The sequence below is a fragment of the Ustilaginoidea virens genome, chromosome 1 (genome assembly GCF_000687475.1).
Source record: "Ustilaginoidea virens chromosome 1, complete sequence".
Taxonomy (NCBI): domain Eukaryota; kingdom Fungi; phylum Ascomycota; class Sordariomycetes; order Hypocreales; family Clavicipitaceae; genus Ustilaginoidea; species Ustilaginoidea virens.
In genome coordinates, this window is record NC_057316.1 from 6,728,057 (window position 1) to 6,754,187 (window position 26,131).

Consider the following 26,131-nt stretch of genomic DNA (forward strand, 5'->3'; position numbering starts at 1 on the left):
CATGCATGCATGCAGGGAAACAAGGCAGCGGATACCGCGGGTACTAATACGTTGGCTTGGCGTCAAATCGTAGTATAGCAATGACTGAATCTGGTTCGACAATTCGTCAAGCTTGACCTGCCATATGAGGAAGAAGATGGATGGACATCTCCTTTGAGCATCACGTCACTTGTCTAGAAATCGAGGCTTGGTTCAACTGCTTTGTCGAATGAGCACAGTACTCCGTACTTTGGAGAGGCGCGTGGCGCGGTTATCGCATTCTCCGCAATTCAGGGCTCCCGGGCCAATCACATGCAGCGTGCTGACTTCCCAGGGCCGGGCTTTTTCACATGAACTTCTGGCGAATCATGACTTTCAAAAACCCACACTGCGACAAATAACCTGCCTCTGCCTCTCCTTCTGCCCGAGCCCGAAAAAGGCCTACTGGCGTTGACTCGGTTCTGCCGAGAGAGCTGAGAACTGCCCTTCGATAACCTACCTACCAGACGCCGCGGGCTTGGGAGCGCCTGGGGTCATGTGACGAGATGCTAGACATGGCTGATCATGATCAGGCTGACGAACACAGTCAAGCGGACTCGGCCAAGGTCCCGACGGCAAAATGGGGTGCGGCTTGCGCCGCTTGCGCCATGGCCAAGGCCAAGTGCATTCGGTCCAGTCCCGACGCGGGAGCAAAGTGCGACAGGTAGGACTGCCGATGGAATTGCCGGTTTCATTTCTACCTGGGTTGACCCTCATCATCCCTGCTCAAGGTTTCCTTCCTTTTCGCTGGCTGTGCTTGGGGTTGCTGCTGCTGGGCGCAAAACTGCCCTGCCCTGCCCTGCCCTGCCCAGTGCCGGCTCTTGGACTCGGGCATGTGGGTCTGGCGGCCAACGAACCCTTGGCTAATGTATGTTACATCGAGTCAATAGGTGCCAGCGACTGCGTAAAGAATGCACGGGACAGGTTCATCGGCCGCGCAAGAAGCGGCAGGCAAAGCCATCGTGAGTTATGTCATCTTGCTGTCTCGTCTGCCGGCCCACTCGGCTCATTCTCCGTGCCATTGCCATCTCGCTGCCTCACCCGGTATGCCACGGCTGCTCCCGCGCGGTCCGCGACAGCCGGCGGGCGGGCGGGCGGTGGATGCACCGACGTGCTGCAACGTTTGATGGCTGCTAGTTGACGGCTGCTAATTGACGCTTGCCAGTCGAACTGCTCAAATAGAAGAGAGACTCAACGGCCTTGTCAACCTCCTTCAGGCCTCTGGGGAACTGTCTCACACCAACGGCCGCTCCTCGCTCACCACTCTGAGCGATGTTGCTGCCAGAGAACACACGGCCATGGCGCAAGATACGCCGTCGGCAAGCTCTGCCGCCTCCGGCCATGCCTCCACAAGCTCCTGGGTCATCCCCGAGACGTATAATATACATGGGATTCCGGGATGCCTCTGTCGCCCAGAGCCCGGCATTGCCCCCCCTCCCCCCGATCCCGACGACGTGCTTCTGGAGTGTTTCCGGACGCAGTTGCAGCCGGCCTTTCCTTTCGTCATCGTTCCCCCATCAGTCAGTGCTGCCGAGTTGCAGACGTCGATGCCATTTTTGATGGCTGCCATCAGGATGGTCACCTCTGTCAAGAGCTGTAGGTCTATGAGCGCGCAGATGTTCCGACTGGTGAGCCACGTTGCCGACCGCGTTCTCTTGCAATCAGCGCGGTCTCTCGAGATCTTACAAGGTATCGTCGTCATGATCGCCTGGCATCACTATCACTGCCTCATGCATTCTCAGGTGAATAACCTGCTGGCCTTGGCATCAAGCATGGTTGCCGATCTTGGCCTGAACTGCGTCCCGGTAGTGCGTGACCAGGCGAGAATTGTGGTCGGAATGCCAGCTGAACCTTCTGGCCGCACAAACGATGAAAGGAGAGCGCTTCTTGCCGTTTGGTTTTTGACATGCAAGTAAGTTCTTTCCGGATTCGAGTACCGAAAAAAAAAAAAAAAAAAAAAAAAAAAAAAAAAAAAAAAAAAAAAGGAAAAAGACGTCTGACCAAGGTCGAACAGTTTGTCTCTCACGTGCAGCAGGATAGAGCCCTTAAAGTATACACCCTACATCCAGAACTGCATCCGCGTGCTGGAAAACGAGAGAGAATACGAATCAGATATGGCCCTTGTCTATATGGTTCGGATTCAGCGTTTAACCGAGCGCATCGTCGAGATTACTGCCAAGGATAGGGGCGAGGAAGAGATTCCTGGTATTCCGTCAGCCCCCATGTCAGCATACATACCAGCATTGCAGAGTGAAATAGACAGGCTCCGTAGTAGGCTGCCTCCGAAGCTTCGAAACGACAGTACGTGAGCAATCGTTGGGCACGTCTTACTATAATCATGACGGTGCTTGTCCACAATTTCGGCATCTCCTCATGCTAACGTTCTTTCCAGGCCTTTATCTGAACTATCTCCATACTGCATCGCTGTTCCTGTACGAACCGCCAGCTGTCGATATAGATCTAGTCAACTCTCTTGCACAATCTATTACCGCAGGCTCGATCGGTCAAGGCACCCAACTTGATAAGCTCTACCTAGCCAGCACAGCCATTCGAAGTTGGTTTGAGAACTGGTCCTTGATCCCCGCGTCGTCATACTTCCGAATTCCTGTCTGCAACATGTCTCAACTGATTTATGCTTTGACCATGTTGGGCCGATGGGCACAACTGGCGACACCGAGAACAGTCTATGAAGAGGGCACGCCGATGCCCGTCAGCGAGAGCGGTTCCATGTACGCTTCGGATGCTCACATGGCCACCAATGCAGTGTCTGAGAGAAAAGCCGCCGTTCGATTTGGTTCTGGCGAGCAAAGGACGTACCAAGGGAGCGATGCAGATCTTGTCCAGGCCGTGGCCAGCTTGCAATTGCAGTTGCAGTCACAGCCAGGATTGGGCATCAATATTCCCGAGATCCTGTCAACCATATGCGAGAGGTGTGAACAAGCCAATCACCTGCTACAGCAGACCTTTCCGGGGGACGAAAAGGCGGATAACAGCATGTGGACGTTCTGCGCCCTCAAAATTCGCATCACGCGTATGAAGCTGGAACGATGGGCCGAGGGGGTAGCTGCCGCTGCCGAGAGCTTCGGCAGGGTAGATCAAGGGAATCAGGCCCAGCAATGGCGAGGTTCCTACCCGCAGACACCATCTGCGACCACGACAATCCCTTCGGGAGTGCCCGTCAACAGTGGATTCGCACAGGATCAGACTCAAATCCAGAATTTCTTGGAAAACACAATATGGACTTCCGACATGTTGGACACAATGGACACAATAGACCCAACGGTATGGTTTGACGGGTATCTAGACTGGGGTTCGCTGGTAATGAACCCCATGGGCACTTCTCTGGGTGCTGCAGGACCTCAGGTCTGAAGGAAACGAATAGCGGCGCCAACCGCGCGGGAGGTCTGATAAATGATGGGTTCACGCGAAAGAAAACCTCCGCTGGGAGTAGTAGACGATGCAATAGAAGAGATGTGCTGTTGTTTTCGTCAAGTAATGTCGTTGCAAGGAGTCAGGTCAGGTACTGCAGCGTTCAATTGAATCCACAAAGGCGGGGCAGGGGTAGCAAACATTTGGCAGCAAACATGAATTATTACACACACACCAGGCGTGTTGCTGTCGGTCCCGCATTGCGACATGTCGAATAGCCTCACTTCCTCGAGTCTTGAGAGCTTCCCCGCGCACGTCCAAGGTGCCCTTGACCTCGTGCAGCATCAAGGAATCAGTTACGCAGGACCACACGGCATGGCCAGCCCAGCCGCGTCACAGGATCCCCCACCATGGTGGACAGCGTTCCCTGAGCCCAGAGCACTCGTCCACGCCTTGGAGCCATCTGACGTTGCGCAGCTCGTACAAAGTCTCCCATCGGGATTCCCCAGCAGCAGCAAGGGCTTCCTCCTTGTTGACGTGCGGCGTACGGATTGGCAAGGCGGAACCGTTGCCACGTCAATCAACCTCCCCGCTCACACGCTGTATCAAACACGGCCGGCGATATACCAGCTGTGCAAGCAAGCGGGCGTGAGAACCATCATATTCTACTGCGGTAAGCGTTGCGGCTGGCAACACGTTCGCCGACCTGATGATCTGGCAGAAGCCTAATCCGCCCCAATAGGAAGCTCAAATGGTCGCGGGCCCAGATGCGCTGGCTGGATGCAAGACTATCTCGACGAGGTTGGCGACGCAAGCATGACAGCGGCCGTCTTGAAAGGCGGCATCAAGGGCTGGCAGAAGGAATACAACGGCGAAATGATGGACGGGTACGAGAAAAGCTTCTGGGGAGAGCAAAAGGCATAGCTCTAGTGTTTTAGATTCCGAACGCAGGCCCTCCCTTGACAGATTTCGTTTCCACCCGCGCCAAGGTCACCATTCTTGATTGATATGAAGGGAAAAAAAAAAAAAGAAGGAAAAAGGGAAGAAAACACAACAAGAAATCTCTTTGCTAAGTCCCAAATTCCGCATCACCGTGTCGTCCGAAAACGCCATACAAGTTGTTCTTTGAGATTCGTTGATTTTGCGAGCTTCTTTGTTCATCGGTGGTGGTGCTGCCTGTCGTCGCCTCCGATCCTGTCTAGCGCCTCCATCATGACGACCGAGTTTCCGCGAATGACCTGTCTTTGGCATCAGTCTGCAGTCCAAGAGGCTGAGTTGCGGAGGAGCCCTCGTCAGTCGTCACGTACAACCATGCCGATCTTGACCTTTTCCCCGCCCTCCTTCTCTTCAACGGCTTCGTCGAGGACAATGTTCAAGAAGACCTGCCGCCGTTAGTAATGGGGGGAGCGCACTTGTTTTTTTTTTTTTTTTTTTTTTTTTTTTTTTTGCGTTCCCTTTACCAAACACTGGTTGAACTTACATCGTACCCGCGCAAGACTCCAATCACCTTGCGGCTGCCATTTAATTGCACGAAAAGCCGCTTCTCGAGATACTGGGGTTCCGGGGGTTAGCCGCGCCGTCCAAGTGCATCGTGGACTTGATTCGCGAACAAGTCAGGTGAAGTTCCATGAAACTTGCGTACCTTTTTCAGCTCAGGTTGAGCGGGCGCCATCTTGAGCAATGTGACGTTCAAGGCAACAAAAAGTGCTGCTGTTTGAAAGCTTCTTGAGAACGAGTAGGTCTCGCGGGCTTTGCCCACCAGCAAGCAAAGCCAACCCGCTACGCCCCCCCTCCCCCACCCCCATCACTGCTGAAAATTGCATCACGTGACGATAAGATAGCCCGCTGGTGGCCGGCCTGCGTCACTGCTGTTTCAACCGCCCCGGAACGGCGCGACATGCCGCACCGTTTATTAGCTGGCCGAGGCGTTTTCGAGCATGAGTTCGTTCGGGGCGAAGCGCAAAGCCAAGGTGATCAAGGTCGATGAAGAGGAGGGCTCGAGCGGCGGCTCCTCTGCGGGGGTCGAGGCGCATGGAGCCAAGGAGGGTGAGTTGTGCCGAGTTCTCTGATTGCTGATCGGATTCAGATGGCTGACTGGACCTCGCTACGGCATAGAGCCTACCAAGCCGCCCCTGCTCGGCTCCAAAGCAGGGAGAAAGCCTTTCCGGCAGTCAGGCTTGCGCAAGACATTCAGCGTCGCAGGCGGAGACGACCCCGGCGCGGCGGGCAGCCGACCGGACGGGGAGGAAGACAGCGACGGGCCGGTTGTTGTCCGACCGAGCGTGAATCGCCACGGCTCCGCGAAACAGAAGCCAAAGGGCGCAAAGCCGCGCCTGTCGTTCGGTGGCGATCCCGAGAACGGCAATGGCAACTCTGAAGAGTCGACGGCGTCTCGGACACTCGGTCTCGGCAAGAGGGCCCTCGAGAACAGCGCGGCCAGGCGAGGCATTGCTCTGCGCACGCTGCCAGCTAGGTCGGCAGAGGGAGACGACCGAGACGATCGACCGAGGTACAGCAAGGAGTATCTGGAAGAGCTCCAATCTTCAACGCCGAGCACGCCTCGGGATGTCTCGACACTCCACGCCAGCGACGGTGACGAGATGGAACTGGACCCGTCGGAGCTGGAAGGCGCCCTGGTGGTGGAACTCCCGCGGGCGCCGGGTCCGGGCCAGCAAACGCAAATACTCTCAGAGGCCGAGATACGAGAAAGGAAAGAGCGCCGAGCTCGGCTGGCCGAGGAGCACGACTTCTTGTCGGTGGGAAATGACGACGCGGATGGTTTCCGTGGCAAAAAGGACGACAAGGGCCGGCTGATCGCTGAAGACGAGGATCTGGGCGAGGGTTTCGACGACTACGTAGAGGACGGAGGGCTCTCGCTGGGCAAACGGGCCGAGAGAGAGCGTCGCAAGCGGGAGCGAAAGAAGATGGCGGAGCTCATCACTGCCGCCGAGGGACACGACTCGGATGACTCGTCGGATAGCGACGCCGAGAGGCGCATAGCTTACGAGGCGTCGCAGAGCAAGGCCGGCCTGGATGGTCTAAAGAAGCCTCAGATAGATGCCTCGGAGGAGCGACTCCAGGTCCCATCGAAGATCACGCCTCTCCCCGACTTGGGTGCGTGTCTGACGAGACTACGGGCTACGCTCCAAGGCATGGAGAGCGAACTAAAGGCTAAAAGCGCCGGCCTGGAGCAGCTGCGCAAGGAAAGGCAAGATGTGGATAAGCGGAAAGCAGAGGTGCAGGCTCTTCTGGACGAGACCGGGAAGAAGTACCAAGAGGCCATGATGCGAGGAAAGATGGACCCCAATGCGGCGAGCCAACAAGGGCCTGGGATTGATATACTTGGTGATCGAGGGCTGGATAGCCTCGGGACTACGCCCAGCACGTTGGAACCAGTCGGGACAGATGTGTTATAGCGCCGAATGAAAGCCTGTCGTCATGTACAAAGTAGCAAAGGAGACAAATTGTGGCGCGTGCAGAATTATCCCCCGGGCAGGTAGCTTTGCTGTCTTTCAAAGAATCTTTGCATGCTCATCGAACCCGCTAAACACCAGTCCCTTGTCAATGTCTCCGAAAAGAACACTCCACATATCACGCACCCAGTGGGTGCGTCCATACCAAGGATCATGACCCGTGACTTTGGGGATTCGACCCGCTGCTTTGACAAAGTAGTTGCTATTCATGTCCACGGCCAGTTTCCTGGGCAGGTCCTTGCGTTTCGGCAACACGGGCATGACCTTGGCGGCCTTCTTTTCTTCTTTTCGTTTGATGACACGCACTAGAAGCCTCGCAATAGCTTCTGCGCCAGGCGTCCACGACTGCAGCACGTATCCGAGCACGTAACCCATGTTGGGCAGCGAGTCGAGCATGGACCCCCGCCAAGTATAGTGATTGCCCGGTTCGATGCGGACGCCGTTGACCTTGGCCGATATGCCGCTCATGAGCTCAAAGTAGAGCCCCGTAGCAGTGATGATGACGTCTGCATGGAGCCTCCGACCCGACTGCAGCACCACAGCATCACTGGTCACAGTGTCAATGGTGTCAGTCACCAGCTCTATGTTGTCCCGGTGCATGGCCTGGAAGAAGTCTCCGTCCGGGCAGAGACATAGTCTTTGCCGGAGCGGCTCATATCGCGGCTTGAAATGAACGTCGACAGGGCAATCGTTTGGCAAAGCGCTTTTGGCGTCTCGTCGGAGACTGAACCGGGCAATGCTCGGGAAACGAAGCGCCAGCTGTGTGATGAGCATTTCAAGGACAATGTCCTTCCACCAGCATATCTTGTGGGCAAGACTGATGGGCAGTATCATCCGCAACAGGGAATCAACCCACGACGTCCGCGGAACAGCGGCCGCGTAGTTGGGGCTCCTCTGAACCATGGTAAGATGGCCGACTTTGTCGGCCAGGGCGGGGACAATGGTAAACGCAGTGGCTCCGGAACCGACCAGCACAACGCGTTTGCCGGAACAGTCCAGATCCTCCGGCCACCACTGCGGGTGAGCCACGGTTCCTTTGAAATTGCCTATGCCTGGGATCGTGGCCGGCATGGCCTGATCATACGAGTAGTACCCCGTGCAGGCAATCACAAAATCCGCCGCAAAAATCATTACTCTGCCTTGGTTCTCCACGGTCAGCCTCCAGAAGCCATCTTGGTCGCGCCACTCAGCATCGGTGACTAGGTGGTTGAACCGGATCCGGTCGTATGTGCCATCCCTCTTGGCGGCGTCGGTGATGTAGTCGACGATTTCCCAGGCCGAGGCGATCTTGTGCGCGTGTGGCCAGGGATGCCATCTGAATCCAAACGTGGTCATGTAGGAATCGGATCGGAAGCCTGGGAATTTGAAAAAGCTCCATGTTCCCCCCAGAACGGATCGACCCTCGAGTATGGTGAAGTCGTGGTCGGGGAGCTGCTCGCGGAGGACGTGGGCTGTGCAGATGCCGGAGAGGCCAGCTCCGAGGATAATGACATGGTGATGTTCTGCTATAGTTTCCATCTCAAGCCCCCGCGCGAATCTTTTCCTGAGGAGGAGTCGAAGCGGACAAAGCCAGTCAGAGGGAGAGGGTGCGAGGAGAGGTCCATTTCCACGTGGGACGGGTCTGGGGCAGTTTAAGCTCGCCGCTTGTCTAGGTCCCTGCTTGCAATCTGATGGTTCCCATCAAGATGCTGAAAGCAGGAGGTGCGGAAGAGTTTATGCTGGTTTGATAAGGCAAGTCAATCGGATATGGAAGGAAGGATTTCGTTTGATTGGGCTTAGCGATCCTAGGTTAGGGACCTACCAGGAGGTAGGTATAGGTGCTGCAGGTACATTGTACCTACCTGTTGCCGGCACAAATTCCCGGTTCGTCAGAAACCCTCTGGCATCAAGACTTTTAAAACTGTTATGACTTGAAAGATGTTTGATTTTTATATAAATCGTACCTGAGACTACCAGACAAGAGCATCTAACCGACAGACCTGTCTTTGCGGCGACCTTTGATTGGCCGGACAACAATAGGTTGCGCAGACAGTTTCATTGCACAGTCTGGGAATCTGACATTGGACAAGTCACCACTACAAGAGAGTCAGCGTAGAGGCTCCGGCAAGTACAAAGCCAACGTTGCCATGTGTAGGGCGCCCGTCGAGTTCTCGATAGAAACGAATGCCATATTGGCCACAGTCAGCCAAACTAAACGGGCGGTACACTTGGGCTTCGATTTGGCTACTGTCCTTGGCTTAAAGATGTCGTTTGACCTTTCCCCTTGTGCCTCCCCCCAAGACAACTACAGCTCATCGCGAAGAGTGTCCAATAATGACAATAGACGGCTCTCAGGCTCCTGGGACAAATCTGCAAAGCAGATACACCTTGGACGAGCTCCTCCTTTTCGGACCAAAACTTCAACAGCTGCCAGAAAGATGCCCGGCCCGGTGTTGGCGGGGTCAAAACTTTGAAACTTTTATCAAAGGCAACCCCAGGGCCCAGAGGGTTGCAGCGCCCCACACCTGCTGCGACCAATGAGTTTTTGGCCAAGCCGTTTGCCATCGAATGAGCTAGAAGGCTCAAGGTTGGGTGGGCGCACCTACAAGAGCTTCTTCCATGTTTTTCTGACCCGCTGCCTACCATCAGCCCGATGGCATCTTACTCGGCTTCTAAATCGCCACAACCTGTGATGAAATATCTGTTAATCGCCTAGCATAAAAGTTGTGTCGATTCCATCAATATATCCGCAACTCAACGAGACTTCCGCTTCCCTTGATCTTAGCCACCATGGCTTCCGCAGACGAGCTCAAGGCCCTCGGCAACAAGGCCATTGCCGACAAGAACTTTGACGAGGCCGTGTAAGTTGGAATCCTTTGAATTTACAACGTCTCTTGGTCCTGAACCGGCCAAACACACTCACTCACTTACTCACTCACACACTCAACAAACTCTCCACTGACCGTTTCTGTGTGTCTCGATAGGGAAAAATTTACCCAGGCAATCGCGCTTCAACCTGAGAACCACATCCTCTACAGCAACCGATCTGCTGCCTATGCTTCCAAGAAGCAGTGGGACAATGCCTTGGAAGATGCTGAGAAAACCACTCAACTCAAACCAGACTGGGCCAAGGGCTGGGGCCGCAAAGGTGCTGCCCTGCATGGAAAGGGCGATCTCCTTGGCGCAAACGACGCATATGAGGAAGGTCTGAAGCACGACGCAAGCAATGCGCAGCTCAAGAGTGGCCTTACCTCGGTACAGAAGGCTATTCAGCAGGAATCTGGTATGTCCCGTCATTTGTTCCTTTCTACCCGCGGCACTGGGGCAAGAGGCTAATCCAACTTTGCTAGGTGGATTCGGTGGTGATCCCACTGGTGGCCTTGGTCAAATGTTCAATGACCCCAACCTTGTCCAGAAGCTTGCCAGCAATCCCAAGACTAGTGCTTTCCTCGCCGACCCTACTTTCATGGCCAAGCTACAGCAGATGCAACGAAACCCTGGTAACCCTCAGGATCTCTTCTCCGATCCCCGCATGATCCAGGTTCTGGGCGTTCTCATGGGTGTTGATATGGAGATGCGAGACTCGGATCCGCGAGACACGCCCATGACGGATGCTCATGCTCCCGAGTCGAAAAGGCCGGAGCCTGCTCCAAAGAAGGCGCCAGAGCCCGAGCCAGAGCCCGAGCCAATGGACGAGGAGGCTCTCGAGAAGAAGAGGAAGAAGGAAGAGGCCGACAAGGAGAAGGCGTTGGGCACCGAGAACTACAAGAAGCGAAAGTTTGATGAAGCCATCGAGCACTACAGCAAAGCGTGGGACCTCTTTCAAGACATTACGTACCTCAACAACTTGGGTGCAGCCTACTTCGAGAAGGGTGACTACGACAAATGCATTGAGGCATGTTCCAAAGCTATTGAGGAAGGTCGCACAATCTACGCCGATTTCAAGCTCATTGCCAAGAGCTATGCTCGTATCGGCTCCGCCTATGAGAAGAAGGGTGACCTGGCCCTGGCTGTTGAGAACTACAACAAGTCGTTGACCGAGCACCGGACCCCTGACGTCTTGAACAAGCTGCGCCATGCCGAACGAGCCAAAACGGAAGCTGCCAAAAAGGCCTACGTAGACCCGGCCAAGGCCGAAGAGGCTCGCGAAGAAGGCAACAAGAAGTTCAAGGAGAATGACTTTCCTGGAGCAGTTGCAGCTTACTCTGAAATGATTAAGCGAGCCCCCGAAGATGCACGTGGATACAGCAACCGCGCTGCTGCTTTTATCAAGCTATTCGAGTTCCCAAGTGCTGTCGATGATTGCAACACAGCCATCAAGAAGGACCCCAAGTTCATCCGAGCATACATTCGCAAGGCTCAGGCATACTTTGGAATGCGCAAGTACTCGGATTGCGTGGATGCTTGTGCCGAAGCTCACCAGGTTGATCTTGAGTATCACCAAGGTGCAAATGCTCGCGAGATTGAGCAGCAGCAACAAAAGGCATTCGGCGCCATGTACTCTGCTCGTGACAACGAGACGGAAGAGCAAACGCGTGAGCGATTAATGAAGGACCCTGATGTAAGTACATGCGCAGTTTCTTTCCGAACTCTCATCTGGACACCCTTTTTTTTTTTTTTTTTTGTGCTGACCTAGTCGAACCTAGATCATGAATATCATGCAGGATCCTGTCATGCAGACCATCTTGCAGCAAGCCCAGTCCGATCCCATGGCTCTGCAGGACCACATGAAGAATCCTGGAGTCCGGTCCAAGATCCAGAAACTCATGGCTGCGGGCGTCATTCGAGTCGGTGGTCGATGAGCAAGCGAATTGGGGGGTTGATGGAACTGTATCGATACCAGTGTGTCTCAAGTTATTTACGATGTTAATGAAAAGAGCCATCTATTTTGACGTACGAAAAGGGAAATGGGAAGAATCAGTCGTGCCTGGTTGGTCTTTTGACGGCATCCGGAAGACAGACGGGTACATGTCATTCGCAACTAACAGCTGACCCTTCTTGATTCGTAGGCAACAAGATAAATCTCCCTACCTAGTTAGTTGGTGAGTGAGAGCGGTCATGTCAGGCCTTGCATGGTTCACATCTTGATGCAAGCAACCTTGCCATCGCCGGAGGGGGTTTGGCATATATATCAGATTGCGAATTGCCCTTTCAGCGGAACAGTAGGACTGCGTTGATGAATGCCGTAGCCTCTCCTTGCTTGATGCCATCCATGAAGGATCCAATCGTGAGACGCTGTCATTGGCCTAAACCGCAGTTTGTCAGCTACATGACACACTGTTATCCCTGATCATTCCCATGAAAGAATAGGTATAAATATGCTGATAAGAGGAGGCTTCTATCCCCTGCCTACTTGATGAGAATCAAGGACCTAGACATATTGGTTCTTAAATTAGGTTTGAATCTCGAGAAATGTACATGCACTGGCGGAGGGCTGCCGATTTTGGGGCCCGCGATAGGGTGCCGGGTGCCGGGTGCCGGGTGCCGGGTGCCCACGTGTCTGGTAGCACGTTTCGTCGGGTGGGCTGGTGTTAAAATCAGCTTGCAGGCCACTGGCCCGCGGTGGGCTTCCAGGGGCACGGTACCTAAAGTACAACATATGGAGCACTCCGTGCGTACTTGTCCCAACCTGCCTCGCTTGGATCTCTCAAGAAACCTGCTGAATCCATCAACAATCACTCTTCTGTTCCCGGACTGAGATGAATCGAAACAGCTGAGCCCTCATACACTCTGCCACAATGGATGGCATTGGTGAGGCAGCCAAGAGCGGTAAGCAGCCATCTTTTGTTTTTTGCAGCGTTACTGAGCTACCTACCTGCCTGGTACCTGAGGTAGTGAATTCTGTGCTGCGGCAGCCAAGTTGACATCAATTCTTTCCCACGCAGATTCACACTGGACCTCCATCCCCACGAACTTGCTGCTGGCCGAGCTGCAGCGTCGAAACACGGATGGCGAGAGACCACAGTGCGGTGGGATACAGCAAGGGCGGTACGACACAGTCGCGCACGTCTTTGCGTTGCTGTTGATCTTGGCGTTGAGCACTTTAGGTATGGATGGACCTTGGCTTTTTATCGATGCCTTTTCCATGATTCTGCTCATCTATATGCTTGGCCGCTGACGGGCGTTGCCAACAGCATGCGGGCTTCCCCTATTATCGCGACGAGCAACGACCGGGAGGTTTCGAAGGAACATCATCTTTTACTGCCAACATGTGGGGACGGGCGTATTGCTCGCGACCGCGTTTGTGCATTTATTGCCGATGGCCTTTGAGTCCCTGACGGATCCGTGTTTGCCGTACTTCTTCAGCAGCGGGTACAAGCCGCTCCCCGGCTTCGTTTCCATGGTGTCTGCCATTGTTGTTGTTGGCGTTGAATCATACCTGACCGCCAGGGGTGCCGGGCATTCCCACTCTCACACCCACCATTTTTTCGACCACGAGGATAGCGATGGGGACGGGGAGTTTCAGACGGTGCCACTAGACGACCACCCCGGCATGTCTGAGCAGCGGGCGAGGAATCACGGGCCAGAAGACAGAGCTCTGGACGATGGTGAGGCTACTCAGGGCCTTGTTGCTGGTGTTTCGCCATTGCCCGAATCAACGCCGGTCATGGCCACGGTCACGGCTGCCGCCACGGCCGCAGCCACGAAACGGCGCAAGTCTGACGACTCTGATTTCAACGACGGCGGCGATTCGGATCTGGACCTCGAGATGCACGAATTGCATCCCACCTCAGCCGATGGCGGCACTCATCGAAACAGTGGTGCTTACTCATCCCTGAAGAAGCCAAGCGTGACGGCGGGTGCGACGGGCCCTGTGATGTCGTCCCAGTCGCCCGAGGAGGTCAGACGCCAGCTGGTGCAGTGCCTCTTGCTGGAGGCGGGCATCCTGTTCCACAGCGTCTTCATCGGCATGGCGATCTCCGTCGCCACTGGCCCCGCGTTTGTCGTTTTCCTGGTAGCCATCAGCTTCCATCAGTCTTTTGAAGGGCTGGCACTCGGCAGCCGCATTGCAGCCGTTCAGTTTCCCAGAAACTCCATCCGACCGTGGCTCATGGTCCTTGCCTACGGCTTGACCACGCCCCTCGGGCAAGCCCTCGGGCTGATTGTGCACAACATGTACGACCCTGCATCGATGGGCGGCCTTTTGGTGGTCGGATTCATGAACGCCGTCTCGTCGGGCCTCCTGCTGTATGCTGGCCTGGTCCAGCTGTTGGCGGAGGATTTCCTGACAGAAAAGAGCTATCGCGTGCTCAAGGGCACGAGGCGTCTGCAGGCGTACCTGTGTGTCGTCGGCGGCGCTCTTTTGATGGCAGTAGTAGGAGCGTTTGCCTAACGTTCAAGGGCGTGGTTTGTTGATACATGTGCGGGCGCAGTGATGAATTCATGGTTTTTTTTTCCCCGGGTAGACTTTGTCCTTGTGGTCATGCGAGGGAACTGGCGTTTGGGCGATGGGAAAATGGGCATTTAACGACGTGTACAATATGGCGCAGAGAATAGAAGGTGCAGGACATGCAGCATGGGACCGTGAATTGGGGACGAGATTTCGAACTAAACCACCTGGACGAGTGAAGCTGACGGGAAGGATGGCATCCCACACGTCCCACCTTGCGTGAATGATGATGCCTTCTTGTTGACTCTGCTTGTGGCCTGCTCAGACTATGGGCCCCGAGCACGGTGCACATCTGTTCCATTTGACACGCCGACAAAACCCAGCAGGCCAAGCATCGCGCTCGCCGCGACGTGCGTCGCAGTGCAAAATGAATGTGCCCAGCCAGACAGACTTTCACAACCGTGTCGTCGGAGCTCCCCAGATGCGGGATGCATAGGCGCCCCGCGGCAGTGTGCCGTCACTGGCGAAACGACAGGACGCGGCACCGAGTACACCCAGCCCTACGCTGACGGCCGAAGCATCGAACCCACCTTTGTCACGCTATGGCTGCCAGCGGAACCTGCCAATCCTTCAACGGTGTTGTCGGCAACCCGTCCAGGTCGTTTCACTCGCCCGTCGCTGCCTCATCTCCCCATTGATTCCTGCCGCCTCCTCTCCCCAAGCCCCCGCATCGAGTGCTATCCGAGGACGACGCGCAGACGATGTGGTCGGCCGGCTTCACCGCCGCCCTGACGTACCTCTTCCTCGGGGCCAACCTGTTCAGGCGTCGGTCGCCGTATTTCCACGGCCGCGGAGCACCAGCCCGCGGATGGGCCAACCGCCCCATGGAGCTGGTCCAGACGCCCTGGGCGACGAGTCAAAAGGTGCGCTGCTCTCTCTCTCTCTCTCTCTCTCTCTCTCTATGCGCGTGTCGCGTGGTGCTTACGCCGCGTCGGCCTCTTCTACCAGGACGACCTCTTCACCACGGCGGCGACGCACATGGCCCTGCTGCACAACGCCATCATCCGCGGCTTCAACTCCATCTACCTGCAGGCGCCGCACGTGCAGACGGACGACGTGGACGACTTTGTTGCGTACTCGCTGGCCTGGCACAAGTTTGTCGTGTCGCACCATGATGACGAGGAGGACAGGCTGTTCCCTGATATGATTGGGGTGCTGGGGGACCATGCCATCTTGGGGGGGATGGCGGCTGAGCATGGTACGTACGTGTTTGCTGCTCGGGGTGTTGGCAAGACGAAAGCGTGTATGCAAGGGCAAGGAGAAGAAGGGGAAGAAGAAGAAGCAGCAGCAGCAGCGGTTTCGGTTTACAAAGCAAGAGATGCAAGCAGGCTAACCGAGAACGCAGAGTCCTTCCTCCCTGGCCTCAAAGCATTCGAAACCCATCTCACCAGCCGCAACGCCACCACCGGCCTCGCGGCCGCCTCCCTCGTCGCCATCATGGACTCTTTCAGGGACGACGTGCAGAACCACCTGCACCACGAAGTCGACGTCATGGCCGCCATGGCCGGCCACCGCAACGCCCCCGCCGCGCACACCCCCGAGGGAAAGCTCGCCGCGGACCGGCTCAAAAGGTGGGGCAAAAGCACCGTCACCAGGGCCGGGTACCGCGACGTGGTGCCCTTTTTCCTGCTCAACACGGACAGGACGTTTGAGCAGGGCGTGTGGGCGAGGTGGCCCCGGATGCCGGAGCCCGTCCGGTGGGCAATGGTCAACGTGGTGGGCATGTGGCACGGGCCGGCGTGGAGGTTTTCCAGCTGCGATTCTTCTGGATTGCCGAGGGGCTTGTATGCGCTCGAGAGGCTTGCGGACAGGGACGGGGCCGAGGCCAAGTCTGAGCTGTGAGGTCAGCCGCGGGGGGCGTGCAAAGAGTGGTGCGGGAGGGTTTACCGTGCGGTAATGTGTATGCGGCTCAGGCGCTTTGGTTTTGTTACAGATCAAGGTGGCAAGGGGCTCATGGTAGCCTGCTTGGAATTACGAGATGGACACTGCAACAGAATCAACCCCTGCATGTGTATAAAAGAGTAGGAAAGGACGAATAGGAGGGATGAATCGCCTTACAGATCCTCTCATCAGTGCAGGGCCGCCCAACAGGGTGTCACGGGGTGGTTGTTGCTTTTCAGGAGGGTTTCCATCAATCAGCCACGGCCATACGAGTCCTCCCTGGACTGGGCGTACAAAGCATGCCAGCCGTTGGTCATGGCCAAACTCGTCATCCTGAACAAAAGCCCTGGGTTGCTGTACGAAGATCAGTACCCCCGAGACTCCGCCGCGCGGAATCCAGCCCATCACCCAGTCCGAAAGCTGCTTTCTCCGCGGTCGCAGGCTTCAAGCGCGTGCTTTAACGCTTGGGCCGCTCTTTCTTCGCTCTTGGCAAACGGCCTGTTGAACATGTCGTGTAGAGGTCGTGCGCTGTTGGCGTGGTCGACGTCAAAAGACACGTGCGAACCGTCACCGCACCTACTGCGCGTCGTCAGAACCGCCAGGCGCAGCATGTCGCCCCCGATGCGCCGGTTGCGGTACCTTTGCCGCGTCGTCCAAGCGCGAATGACTCCTCGGCCGCCCCGGACGGAAGGAGGACAAGACGCCTTTGCCGCCGCCGCCGTCTTTGCGCGTCCGGGCGGTGCCGCAATTCGCAGCACCAGCGTGGCAATGATCTGGCCTCCGAAACGTGCTGCGAGGATGTAGTCGTCTTGGCCTTGGGGGCTGGCAATCCATTCCTTCCACTTGAAGCTCTCGGCCAACCGAATGTAGCTGGCTGTCAGGAGCCGCACGCCGGCCAGGTAGGCAAGAATCAGCCCGCACATCATGAGGAGGCCACTGCCAAAGTCGCCATGCGCATTGAGGCGGTAGATGGACGCGCAACCCGCAAGCAGCCCTGCGAGGCAGGCGGGGTGGGCGATGACGGAAAAGGAGGCAATTTGACGCTGTTGCGCGATGCTGTCTGCCACCAGCTTCATGGCTTCTTGCTTGTCGGCGTCCTTTGTCAGCATACCGAAAGATAATTCGGGCACGTCATTGGCGTCGCCTGCTTGGGTGGCCGGAGAGGTTGAGTTTGATTTCGCTGGCGCTTGGGCGGCCATGATGCAGGATGCATTGGCCAGCTCCGCGACTGCAGAGGCAAATTTCAGAGGTTGTGAGGACGAAGAGCAAAATCGACGACAGGAACTGATGCGCCGTCTGTTGTGGAGAAGCGTCAATTCAAAAGGTGGCGTACGGGGCGGCGTCACGGCTTGAGCCTTGTGCATGCACATGCACATACGCACTGTCAGAATGCACAGGGAAAATGCGATAAAATGCTTGATTGAAGGAACCAAGTCCTCTCTAAGAGACTTATGTTCCCAGCTATTTATAGTGGGATAGGGGGTACCCCTAAGGGCTTACTGATCCAGGGAGAACTCGGCATATCCGACCTCAGATATAACCGATATCCACATTACAGATAAGCCAATTTCCCTCTAATACACCCCCTCAGGATATACTTTCTCTAGGATATCCTGCTATATAGCTAAACTCAGTGCAAAGCAAGATAATAAGTAGAAATATTAATCCACTCAAAACGATATGCGCAAAATGACGGTACTATTATTGAACAGGCTACCTGTACTGTCGGAATCGCTGTCGCAAGGTGCCCAATTGGGCACATTGCGATGGATGTGCCGCGCACACCCGATGCGCACGATATGGCCACTTTGGCCCCTTTTGCCCCTTTACCCCTGAGCCCGGTAGGGCACGCGGGCAGCCCGGCCCGACTGCGCCGATGCACGTAATAACGGCATACGCACAAAAAGGCCATATCGTGTAATTACCCTCTTTTGCTTCCTTTCTTTCCTCTTTAGATAGTCAGTCATTAGTAAAGTCAATAAATCCTTTACTTGGTGACCTCACGGTACATAATACCACGTGCGCGACCCTACGTATAACTGGGTACCCCGAGTTTATATTAACACTGATTAGTAGTGATAACCACCACTTACAGGATAATTATATCCCGCAAAGAACGGTGTATTATAGATCAGCAAGATATTAATATCGAAGAGGCAGTTAAGCTTTCTTAGCTATGCTAACCAGAGGGAGAACGATTTATAACCTCTCCTTCCCCTCGTCTATTATAAGGAAGAAACTTACGCTAAATATTACGATATTTGAAGATACCCTTAGCATCTAGGAAAAACGATTTATAACCTCTTCCTATTCTTTCTTTCTTTTACTACTACGGTAAAAGCCCTTTCGAACCTTGCACTCCTTGCAAAAGGGAATCTTACACTCCTTGCAATACATCCCCCCCCCCCCTTTAAACCCTCACCTTAATACCATAGCCTCATCATCATCATCATCACAATAACCATAAGAGCTACCTAAGAGGATATAATGGTTTGCCTCACTCTTTAACGATAATTAGATTAACGCGGTAGAGCCTATCGACCCTAATAATGCCATAGATGTATAGCTATACAACCGTATCGCGTTCCTTATAGATACCTATAAGGAAAATACCTACCTAGATAATAATCTCTAGGAATAATTCCACGAGGATTATAGTGAGTAGAATGAAGCCCTATTCCGCCGTATTAATGCTCAGGTTTTACGGCAATTCCGCTTAATATTACGGGAACGTAGCGTATATATTGGAGTATCGGGTTCCCTAATAATACCAACCCTACTTAAATGCCTTCAATAACAATAGAATCTACAATAGCCTTAAAAGGAAGTAACCCGGCAATTTGCTCGCAGTATATTCCTATCCCGGCTTAACCCTACCAGGGAAACCTCACTACCCATCGGTAATACCGAGCAAGAGATACAAAGGCTTTAAAATACGCCCTTACACATACACATAAGGCCCTCATCATTATCATTACGAGCCCCCACAACAGTTGTGCGAATACCCTTACTAAGGCTCGCGTTACGGCTCTTATAAGCCCTATTAACGCTAAGGGAATTCGCAACACTAATAGCACGATTACAGTTATAATAACCTATCGTCCCCCCCTCTATATCGAAGAAGCATTATGCCCCTATGCCTGCCCCTATTGAAGAAGAAGAAGATAGGGGCCGGTCCTAATAACCAAAAGGGAAGACGCCTATTTATAATAGGCCGCTATTCGAAATAAGGGAAAACTCCTGCTATCAATAATAACATACAACAGCCAATAATTATAGCCCACAAAACCGACCCGATGAAATATATCGCTCTAGGGATTATACCCCTAGTAGGGCTAGCCGAGGCGGCTATCTTAATACCCCTCGAAGTCATAGTATACCTAATAGAGGTCGAGTTATAGGCCCCGATGATATACTTCCTTTAACAGAAGGCCCCGACGATAATAATACCCTCTAAGCCAACGCCGCTAATACCGCCCGTAATACCAAATATCGGGCCCAAACGCCTCATACGATAATACCAAAAATAGGCATAGCACCTGGCCCTTCCTGTCAATATTGGCCTACCTAGGCCGATGAACGGACCATTTTGATGGGAGGACCGGTAAACCTAGACCGACCCGAGTTATAAGATAACCCCGCAAGAAACCCCGCTAGCCTACCGCGAGGCAACCGATAAGCTATTCCGGAATACCCTCCGGAATACCCCTAAGGTTATACCCGAAAAGCCTATGTAGAGGCCGGGTTTGACCAAAAAGATCATTCCCGAACCGGGTTTAATAATGTATCTAAGAAGATATCCAACCTCTTACGAAGCTATTATATAGAGGATAGATATAGCGGCAAAATGGATGATTTTATTATACTAAAAGTCATCTCTTTTAAGAGTAAATGCCGCCTATTAGGATTGCCCGACTATGCATTCGCTAGAGCTTTTTAAATCATACTAATCGGCGATGCTAAGACCTATTACTTTGATAATATTGAATGCATTCGCGATACCCTCACTTTTGACGATATAGTCCGTAAAGTTAAGAGCCATTTCGAAAATAAAAGCACAGAGCAATTCTATTTGCACCATTAGAACAGAACAACACTCCAATCAACTATCGCGAAATATCCCGATAAGTTAAAATTAGAATGCCTTAATATCCTATTAGAAGAACTTTAACGCCTATATCATAGTCTTTTTCCCCCCTTTATAGCTAATACAGAGCTTCATCAGCAAGTGCTTAACGCTATAAGGGATACCCCTAAGTGTAGCTAGGCGCTATATCGATATGCCCCTACATTCGAAGGCCTCGCCGCTAACCTATAGCGATCCCTTTCCATCTATGAGACTACCCATATAACTCAATAGCATTATTTCCTTCAACAATAGCCTTAGCAACATCAGGATATTAAAGATATTAATATCGCTGATAATATAGCGTTATTCACAGATCGTAGATACGGTCAATCCCACAACCGGTATCAACACCCCTAACGATACAGACCCCCTCAACAGCAACAATAGAATCGCGCCTTTTTAGCTAGGCCTCGTTAAAAAAGATGCTTCGTTTGTAATAAATTAGGATGTTAGTCATCTAACTATACTGCCAAAGAGCAATAAGAATTAAAGGACCGATAGCTAAAGAACCGTTCCTATTGCAATTCTCAAGGTTACTATAAAAGCAGAGCCTTACTAGCTAGCTAGATGGCACAAGACTGTCTGCGACCTGTGAACTAATCTTAGTATAAATACTAGATTTTTCACCAAGTCCTAAGACTATACAAGTGCTATAAAGCAGGGCAAGTGTAAAGGCAAGGCAAATATAAGATAACCAGAAACGCAGGGAAGGTGGGAGTTAAGAGGCATATAGTGCATTAACAGACTCGATTGTGCTACCCTTCTACTATTTAGAAAGAAGGGGGAAAGCTATCCTATATATACACGAAGGAGGGGTGGGCCCAGGCATCTAAGGTAGCCAGTAAGAAAGCTCCCCGTAATGCTCGCTTTGCCACGTATATAATACGTCAGCAGCCCCACTATATCGGGCCTTTTCAACCACCCTAACCACCACACTAGTAACTAGTCACCGCACTAGTAACTAGCCACCACGCTAGTGACTAACCACCACACTAGTGGACTAGCCACCACGCTAGTAGGCCACCACGCTAATTTAGCAATGCCACACCACGCTAGTAGGCCGCCACCACGCTAGTAGGCAACCACGCTAATTTAGCAATGCCACACCTTTTTCAATAAGGCCTACCTTACTTGATATACAGTAAATAATCCACTGAAAATCCTTAAGGTAAAAGGCAAAGGCCTAAGGTAATACTACCATAAGTCCAAGAGGCGGTATAAGGGCCAGAAGGTTAGTAGGCCAGTAGGGCATAAGGCCAGCAGCCTAGTAGGCTACTATAGGATTTTAACACCCCCTCTGATTAGCTACTGTAGTAGCAAGCTAATCATATAAAGGATAGGGAAAGAAAATGCAGTAAAAAGTGCTAAGGAAAAACATAGGAAAAACCTTAGTAAAAATATGTTAGTATAAGTTAGCAGGCCCTAAGGCCTAGTAACTCGCGGAACCTAGTAAATTTAGGGCCCGGCAGTGGCTTTATAAGACCGTCAGCAGGCATACTATTAGTAGGTAAGTAGGTAATTTTAACCAAGCCCAGCTGTGCTTGCTCCCTAATATACCGGAATTTTAATAGTGTATACTTAGTGCGAGCATGCTGGTTAGGGTCATTAGAATTCGAAATAGAGCCCTGATTATCGCAGTATAACGGTATAGGGCGTAAAATATCGATTTCCAGCTTCTTATAAAGGTTAGAAAGCCACTGTACCTTACGGATAGTCTCAAGTAATGCATCAGATTCAGCTTCTAAAGTAGATAATACTACTAAAGAGGCTCGCTTGGAACGCTAGCTAATAGGACCACTATTAATAGTAGTCAAGAAGCCTCCAGTAGATTTAGAGGTTTCTTTACAGCCAGCAAAATCGCTATCAGAGTAAGTGGCTATAATAGGCTATTGGTTGCTTTTAGTAAAGCAAATAGCTAGATTCTCAGTGCCTTTAAGGTAACTAAAGCTGCCTTTTGCAGCATTTAGATACATATTAGTTGCTTTCGATATAAACCGAGAAAGGTATTGGGTAGGAAATGCTAGGTCGGGCCTAGTCATCATTATAAGCCACATTATAGTGCCAGTAAGGCTCTAATAAAGGCTCTGATCAGTAGGGCTAAGGTCTTTTCTACTAGATTCATTTAGAATCCCTAGTTAAAGTGGAATTAGCTGAGGTTTAGTATCCTGTAAGCCGAATTTAGCTAAAACCTCTGCTATAAATTAGGCTTGGTGTAGCCACAATAAACCTTCCTTCCTATTTCGTATAATTTGTACGCCTAGGAAGAAGGAAGCCGGACCACAGTCTTCTATAGCATAGACCTTATGAAATTTCCTTTTTAGCTGGTTAATATAAGTTATATTTGGACCAACTAATAGGCAGTCGTCAACATAAGTGACGATAAAGGTGCTGGTTTGCTTATTATAAAAGACGGCAGTATCAGAGGCTAAAGGTAAAAAACCTTTACTAGAAATCAGGTCTTTTAGCTGGTGTTGCTATTCGCGGGGTGCTTATTTTAGCCCGTATAGGGCCTTCTTTAGTAAAATAGCTTGCTTAATAGAGGGATTAAAGCCGGCTTCTTTAAGTAAAGTTAGTAGCCGTTGCCATTAAATATCAGACCAAAGCTTGCTATTACTATTAGTTAGTAGTAAGCTCTCTGTAAATTCAAGAAATCCATCAGGAATATCCATATAAATAGTCTCAGAAAGTTCGCTATTTAGGAAGGCGCCTATAAAGTCGATCTGCTCTATTTCCCAGTTATTACTAGCAGCCAAAGCCAGTATAACCCTCTAGGTAGGTAGAATAGAGGTAGAAGCATAGGTATGCTGAAAGTCCTTTCCTTCGACTTATATAAAACCCTTAACAACCAATCTAGCCTTATATTTTATAGGCTGATTATTGGCATCCTTTTTAACCCGAAAAACAGGCCTATTGCGTATAATTTTCCTATCAATGGGAACGCTAGACTTAGGAATAAATTAGAAGACTTTAGTATCCAATAGCTGCTCAAATTCCTTAAATAATGCCTTTATCCAAAGGTCTTTTTCAGGGCTTCGTAGTATATCCTTCCAGCTATTAGGCGTACCATTAGGGGCCTTTTTAGCTAGCTTACGCTTAGCTGCATAGTAGGAATCCCATATCAGGTGGTATAAATCCTGATTAGGGAATAAATCGGTAGGGCTAGTAGGGTCGGTAGGGCTAGCAGGTATAGCAGGGCCAGCAGGGCCAGTAGGGCCAGCAAGGTCGGCAGGAGTAAGGCTAGTAAGGATATCTATAAGGTCATCCTTTGCAGTAGCCGGGGACTATAATATAAGACGGTTATCCAAGGTAGCATTAGTATTAATAACGCTAGTATTAGTAGGGTCCGGCATGCTTTCTAGGTTATCCGGTATAACATTAGTATTAGTAATGTTAGTAAGGTTAGTAGGGTCCGGCATGCTTTCAAGGTCATCCAGTAAAATAGCAGGTTCTCTACTAGATACCCCCTCTGAACCTATATTTTGCCCTCTGTGAAAGTCTCCTTCTAAGCTATTAGAAATAGGGCCTATACCTTCATTTTGATGAATAAAGGTAATAAAAGTTGTTTTAGTAATAACCTTCTTCTTTAGAAGGTAGACTAGGTAAGTATTATTACCTAAAGTGGCAAGGAGCCTACCAGGCTCGGTACGGGGCGCTAATTTGCGGCTTTTTACACGCTTTTCGTATAGTATAAGCACTTCAATAGCTGCTCCAATGGCCCTAAGGTTAATAAGATCAGGGTAGTGCTCCGGCGTAATATGGTCATAATCCTTTAATAGCTCCTAATAGGGGCTAGAAGGTCTATTAGTAACAGCTATTATATTTACTAGCATAACAACGCCAGTAATTACAGCGGACCAGAGGTTAGATAGTAGCCTTGACCAGGCCATAGTAGCACATAGCCTATCAGCTATAACCCTAATAGAGCGCTCAGCTAGGCCGTTTTATTCGTAAATATAAGGGTAAGAGGTATTAAAAGCTATACCCTATTCAATAAGCTAATCACTAAGCATTTTGTTGATTTCATTTCCACCATCATAGTAGAATTCAACAGGCGTTTTACCATATCTGACCTATAGGCTCTGTATAAAGCTCTGTAATGCTTTAAAAACAATAGTGCCTTCCCTATTAGGCAGCAAGTAAAGCCAGCGGAATCGGGATTTTCTGTCCACTAATATAAGGGCAACAGGTCGTTTGTTATATGGCATAGGTGATATAGCAAAAGTATCACCTTCTATAATATCCAGGCATTTAGCTGGATTAGGTATCGCATCTTTAGAAGGTCTTCTAACCTTTTTAGCCTGGATACAGGCTAGGCAGCGAAAATCAGCATCTTTAACCTTATTAAGGTTAGACAGACCAGGGGTATTAGCACAGGTCTTTTTAAGTAGCTGAATACCTATATGCCCTAGCCGTATATGCTAAATGCCGGCTAACTGTAATAGCTTCTGATATTCTGTATCAGCAGTTACAGGGGCAGGAGTAAGGCTAGTAGCTACTACGGGATTTTCGCTAGTCGTAATAGCGGGCTCTTCGCTAGTCGTAATAGCGGGAGAGTTGGTAGTAGGGCTAATAGCCTCTACAGGTTCTTTACTAGTTGCAGTAGTAGGAATAGGGGTAATAGTAGTATCCTCAGGATCACTATAATTAGTAGGGTTAGTAGGGCTAGGGACCTTTACTATTATACTATTAGTAACAGTATAATGGCTGCAAGGTTGATACAGTAGTAGTGTGTCTATTCCTTTCTGTGGAAGGAAAAAGCCGTATTTTTCAAAATTAAAAATGCCGATGCATTTACAGCTTACTGACCAAAGCTGATTTTTAATTAATACCCCTTTAGCGGTATAGTGCTTTACACCGCTAATAATATTAATATCCAAGGTAGGAATATATAGGGCATTTTTGAGCTCTATAATACCCCATTTGGTGGGATTAACGCCCTATAGCACAGTAAATCGTGCCGTGCCCCAACTAGTAGGGGAAATAGGGCCACCACTAGTAGTAATTACCGGCTTATCATCCTTCTTAAAATGGTGAAAAGTGGTGAAATGCTTCTTATTATTAATAATATGACAAGTGGAGCCTGTATTATAAAGGAGGGCATCCTTAGGGGTCCTACCGCCTGATTTAGCACTATAGCTTATAGCTAAGGGCTGGTTATCAGTGGATATAATGGTAGAAGAAGAGGAATAGGATATATTAGTATCCTGGGTATTATAATTGCCTATAATAAAGGCCTCGACATCTTGCTGATTATTGCTAGAATCCTGTTTCTTCTTCTGTTGCTGCTTCTTTTTCCTATTATTAGTAGAATTATTCTTGCTATTATTAGTAGAAGCGGCATTAGTAGACCCTTTATTCTTAGAGTCTTTAGAAGCCTTAAGCTGCTTAGGGTTATTATTAGCAGCTACTTTATTAGACCCTTTAGAACGCTGTTCTTCTAGTAGGTCAACCATAAAATACTGGAGGTTAAATTTGCTGCTGTTAATAACACCCTGGGCGCTATAAGCCCTAATTATAGAGCGTTGGCGTTCCGTCTAGCGGGTAAATACCCCCTCTATAGCCTAAAGATACTGGTTAACTTGGTCGAAAGAGTCGATCTTGGAACCTAGGATTCTAAGGCGAGAAATATAGCTGTTAAATTCGCTATTAAAAGCCTCCAAGGTGCCCTTATAACCGGTAAATATAAGGGTGTGAAAGGTAGGGTATAAGTGTGCCTGCTGTACTTCTGGTGAGTGGTAATACTAGGCTACCAGTAAAAGGTAGGCTTCCTCTGGGTCGTTACACCAGTCTATAGCCTCTGCAGCTTCTTTACTATAGCTATTCTTTAGCATTAGTAGTAGAAGTGCCTGCTCAGACTCATCAAAGTGCCTTGTTATAGAAGGGTCGTTGACA

At 51.1% G+C, this 26,131-nt stretch overlaps 9 protein-coding genes across 9 annotated transcripts; 6 read left to right on the forward strand and 3 right to left on the reverse strand.

Annotated features, from left to right (window-relative positions):
* Positions 1 to 524: 524 nt before the first annotated feature.
* Positions 525 to 3,387, forward strand: UV8b_01569 (uncharacterized protein; the record flags this gene model as incomplete). Its single annotated transcript, XM_043139067.1, has 5 exons — positions 525 to 682; positions 909 to 980; positions 1,184 to 1,930; positions 2,033 to 2,319; positions 2,411 to 3,387. 5 exons carry the CDS (start codon positions 525 to 527, stop codon positions 3,385 to 3,387), a joined length of 2,241 nt encoding a protein of 746 aa, XP_042995001.1.
* Positions 3,388 to 3,654: 267 nt separating this feature from the next.
* UV8b_01570 (uncharacterized protein) lies at positions 3,655 to 4,311 on the forward strand (the record flags this gene model as incomplete). The annotated part of the gene is made up of 2 exons (XM_043139068.1): positions 3,655 to 4,060; positions 4,130 to 4,311. The coding sequence occupies 2 exons, from the start codon at positions 3,655 to 3,657 to the stop codon at positions 4,309 to 4,311; spliced, it is 588 nt and encodes a 195-aa protein (XP_042995002.1).
* A 233-nt stretch (positions 4,312 to 4,544) lies between these two features.
* On the reverse strand, positions 4,545 to 5,059 carry UV8b_01571 (uncharacterized protein; the record flags this gene model as incomplete). The annotated part of the gene is made up of 4 exons (XM_043139069.1): positions 4,545 to 4,625; positions 4,695 to 4,769; positions 4,868 to 4,939; positions 5,030 to 5,059. The coding sequence occupies 4 exons, from the start codon at positions 5,057 to 5,059 to the stop codon at positions 4,545 to 4,547; spliced, it is 258 nt and encodes an 85-aa protein (XP_042995003.1).
* A 265-nt stretch (positions 5,060 to 5,324) lies between these two features.
* UV8b_01572 (uncharacterized protein) lies at positions 5,325 to 6,803 on the forward strand (the record flags this gene model as incomplete). Its single annotated transcript, XM_043139070.1, has 2 exons — positions 5,325 to 5,433; positions 5,503 to 6,803. The coding sequence occupies 2 exons, from the start codon at positions 5,325 to 5,327 to the stop codon at positions 6,801 to 6,803; spliced, it is 1,410 nt and encodes a 469-aa protein (XP_042995004.1).
* A 96-nt stretch (positions 6,804 to 6,899) lies between these two features.
* UV8b_01573 (uncharacterized protein) lies at positions 6,900 to 8,378 on the reverse strand (the record flags this gene model as incomplete). Its single annotated transcript, XM_043139071.1, has 1 exon — positions 6,900 to 8,378. One exon carries the CDS (start codon positions 8,376 to 8,378, stop codon positions 6,900 to 6,902), a length of 1,479 nt encoding a protein of 492 aa, XP_042995005.1.
* A 1,251-nt stretch (positions 8,379 to 9,629) lies between these two features.
* Positions 9,630 to 11,641, forward strand: UV8b_01574 (uncharacterized protein; the record flags this gene model as incomplete). Its single annotated transcript, XM_043139072.1, has 4 exons — positions 9,630 to 9,700; positions 9,824 to 10,122; positions 10,190 to 11,400; positions 11,486 to 11,641. The coding sequence occupies 4 exons, from the start codon at positions 9,630 to 9,632 to the stop codon at positions 11,639 to 11,641; spliced, it is 1,737 nt and encodes a 578-aa protein (XP_042995006.1).
* Positions 11,642 to 12,577: 936 nt separating this feature from the next.
* UV8b_01575 (uncharacterized protein) lies at positions 12,578 to 14,172 on the forward strand (the record flags this gene model as incomplete). Its single annotated transcript, XM_043139073.1, has 3 exons — positions 12,578 to 12,608; positions 12,725 to 12,886; positions 12,974 to 14,172. 3 exons carry the CDS (start codon positions 12,578 to 12,580, stop codon positions 14,170 to 14,172), a joined length of 1,392 nt encoding a protein of 463 aa, XP_042995007.1.
* Positions 14,173 to 14,930: 758 nt separating this feature from the next.
* UV8b_01576 (uncharacterized protein) lies at positions 14,931 to 16,071 on the forward strand (the record flags this gene model as incomplete). The annotated part of the gene is made up of 3 exons (XM_043139074.1): positions 14,931 to 15,092; positions 15,178 to 15,427; positions 15,575 to 16,071. The coding sequence occupies 3 exons, from the start codon at positions 14,931 to 14,933 to the stop codon at positions 16,069 to 16,071; spliced, it is 909 nt and encodes a 302-aa protein (XP_042995008.1).
* A 92-nt stretch (positions 16,072 to 16,163) lies between these two features.
* On the reverse strand, positions 16,164 to 17,309 carry UV8b_01577 (uncharacterized protein; the record flags this gene model as incomplete). The annotated part of the gene is made up of 3 exons (XM_043139075.1): positions 16,164 to 16,214; positions 16,288 to 16,456; positions 16,519 to 17,309. The coding sequence occupies 3 exons, from the start codon at positions 17,307 to 17,309 to the stop codon at positions 16,164 to 16,166; spliced, it is 1,011 nt and encodes a 336-aa protein (XP_042995009.1).
* Between the last annotated feature and the right edge of the window lie 8,822 nt (positions 17,310 to 26,131).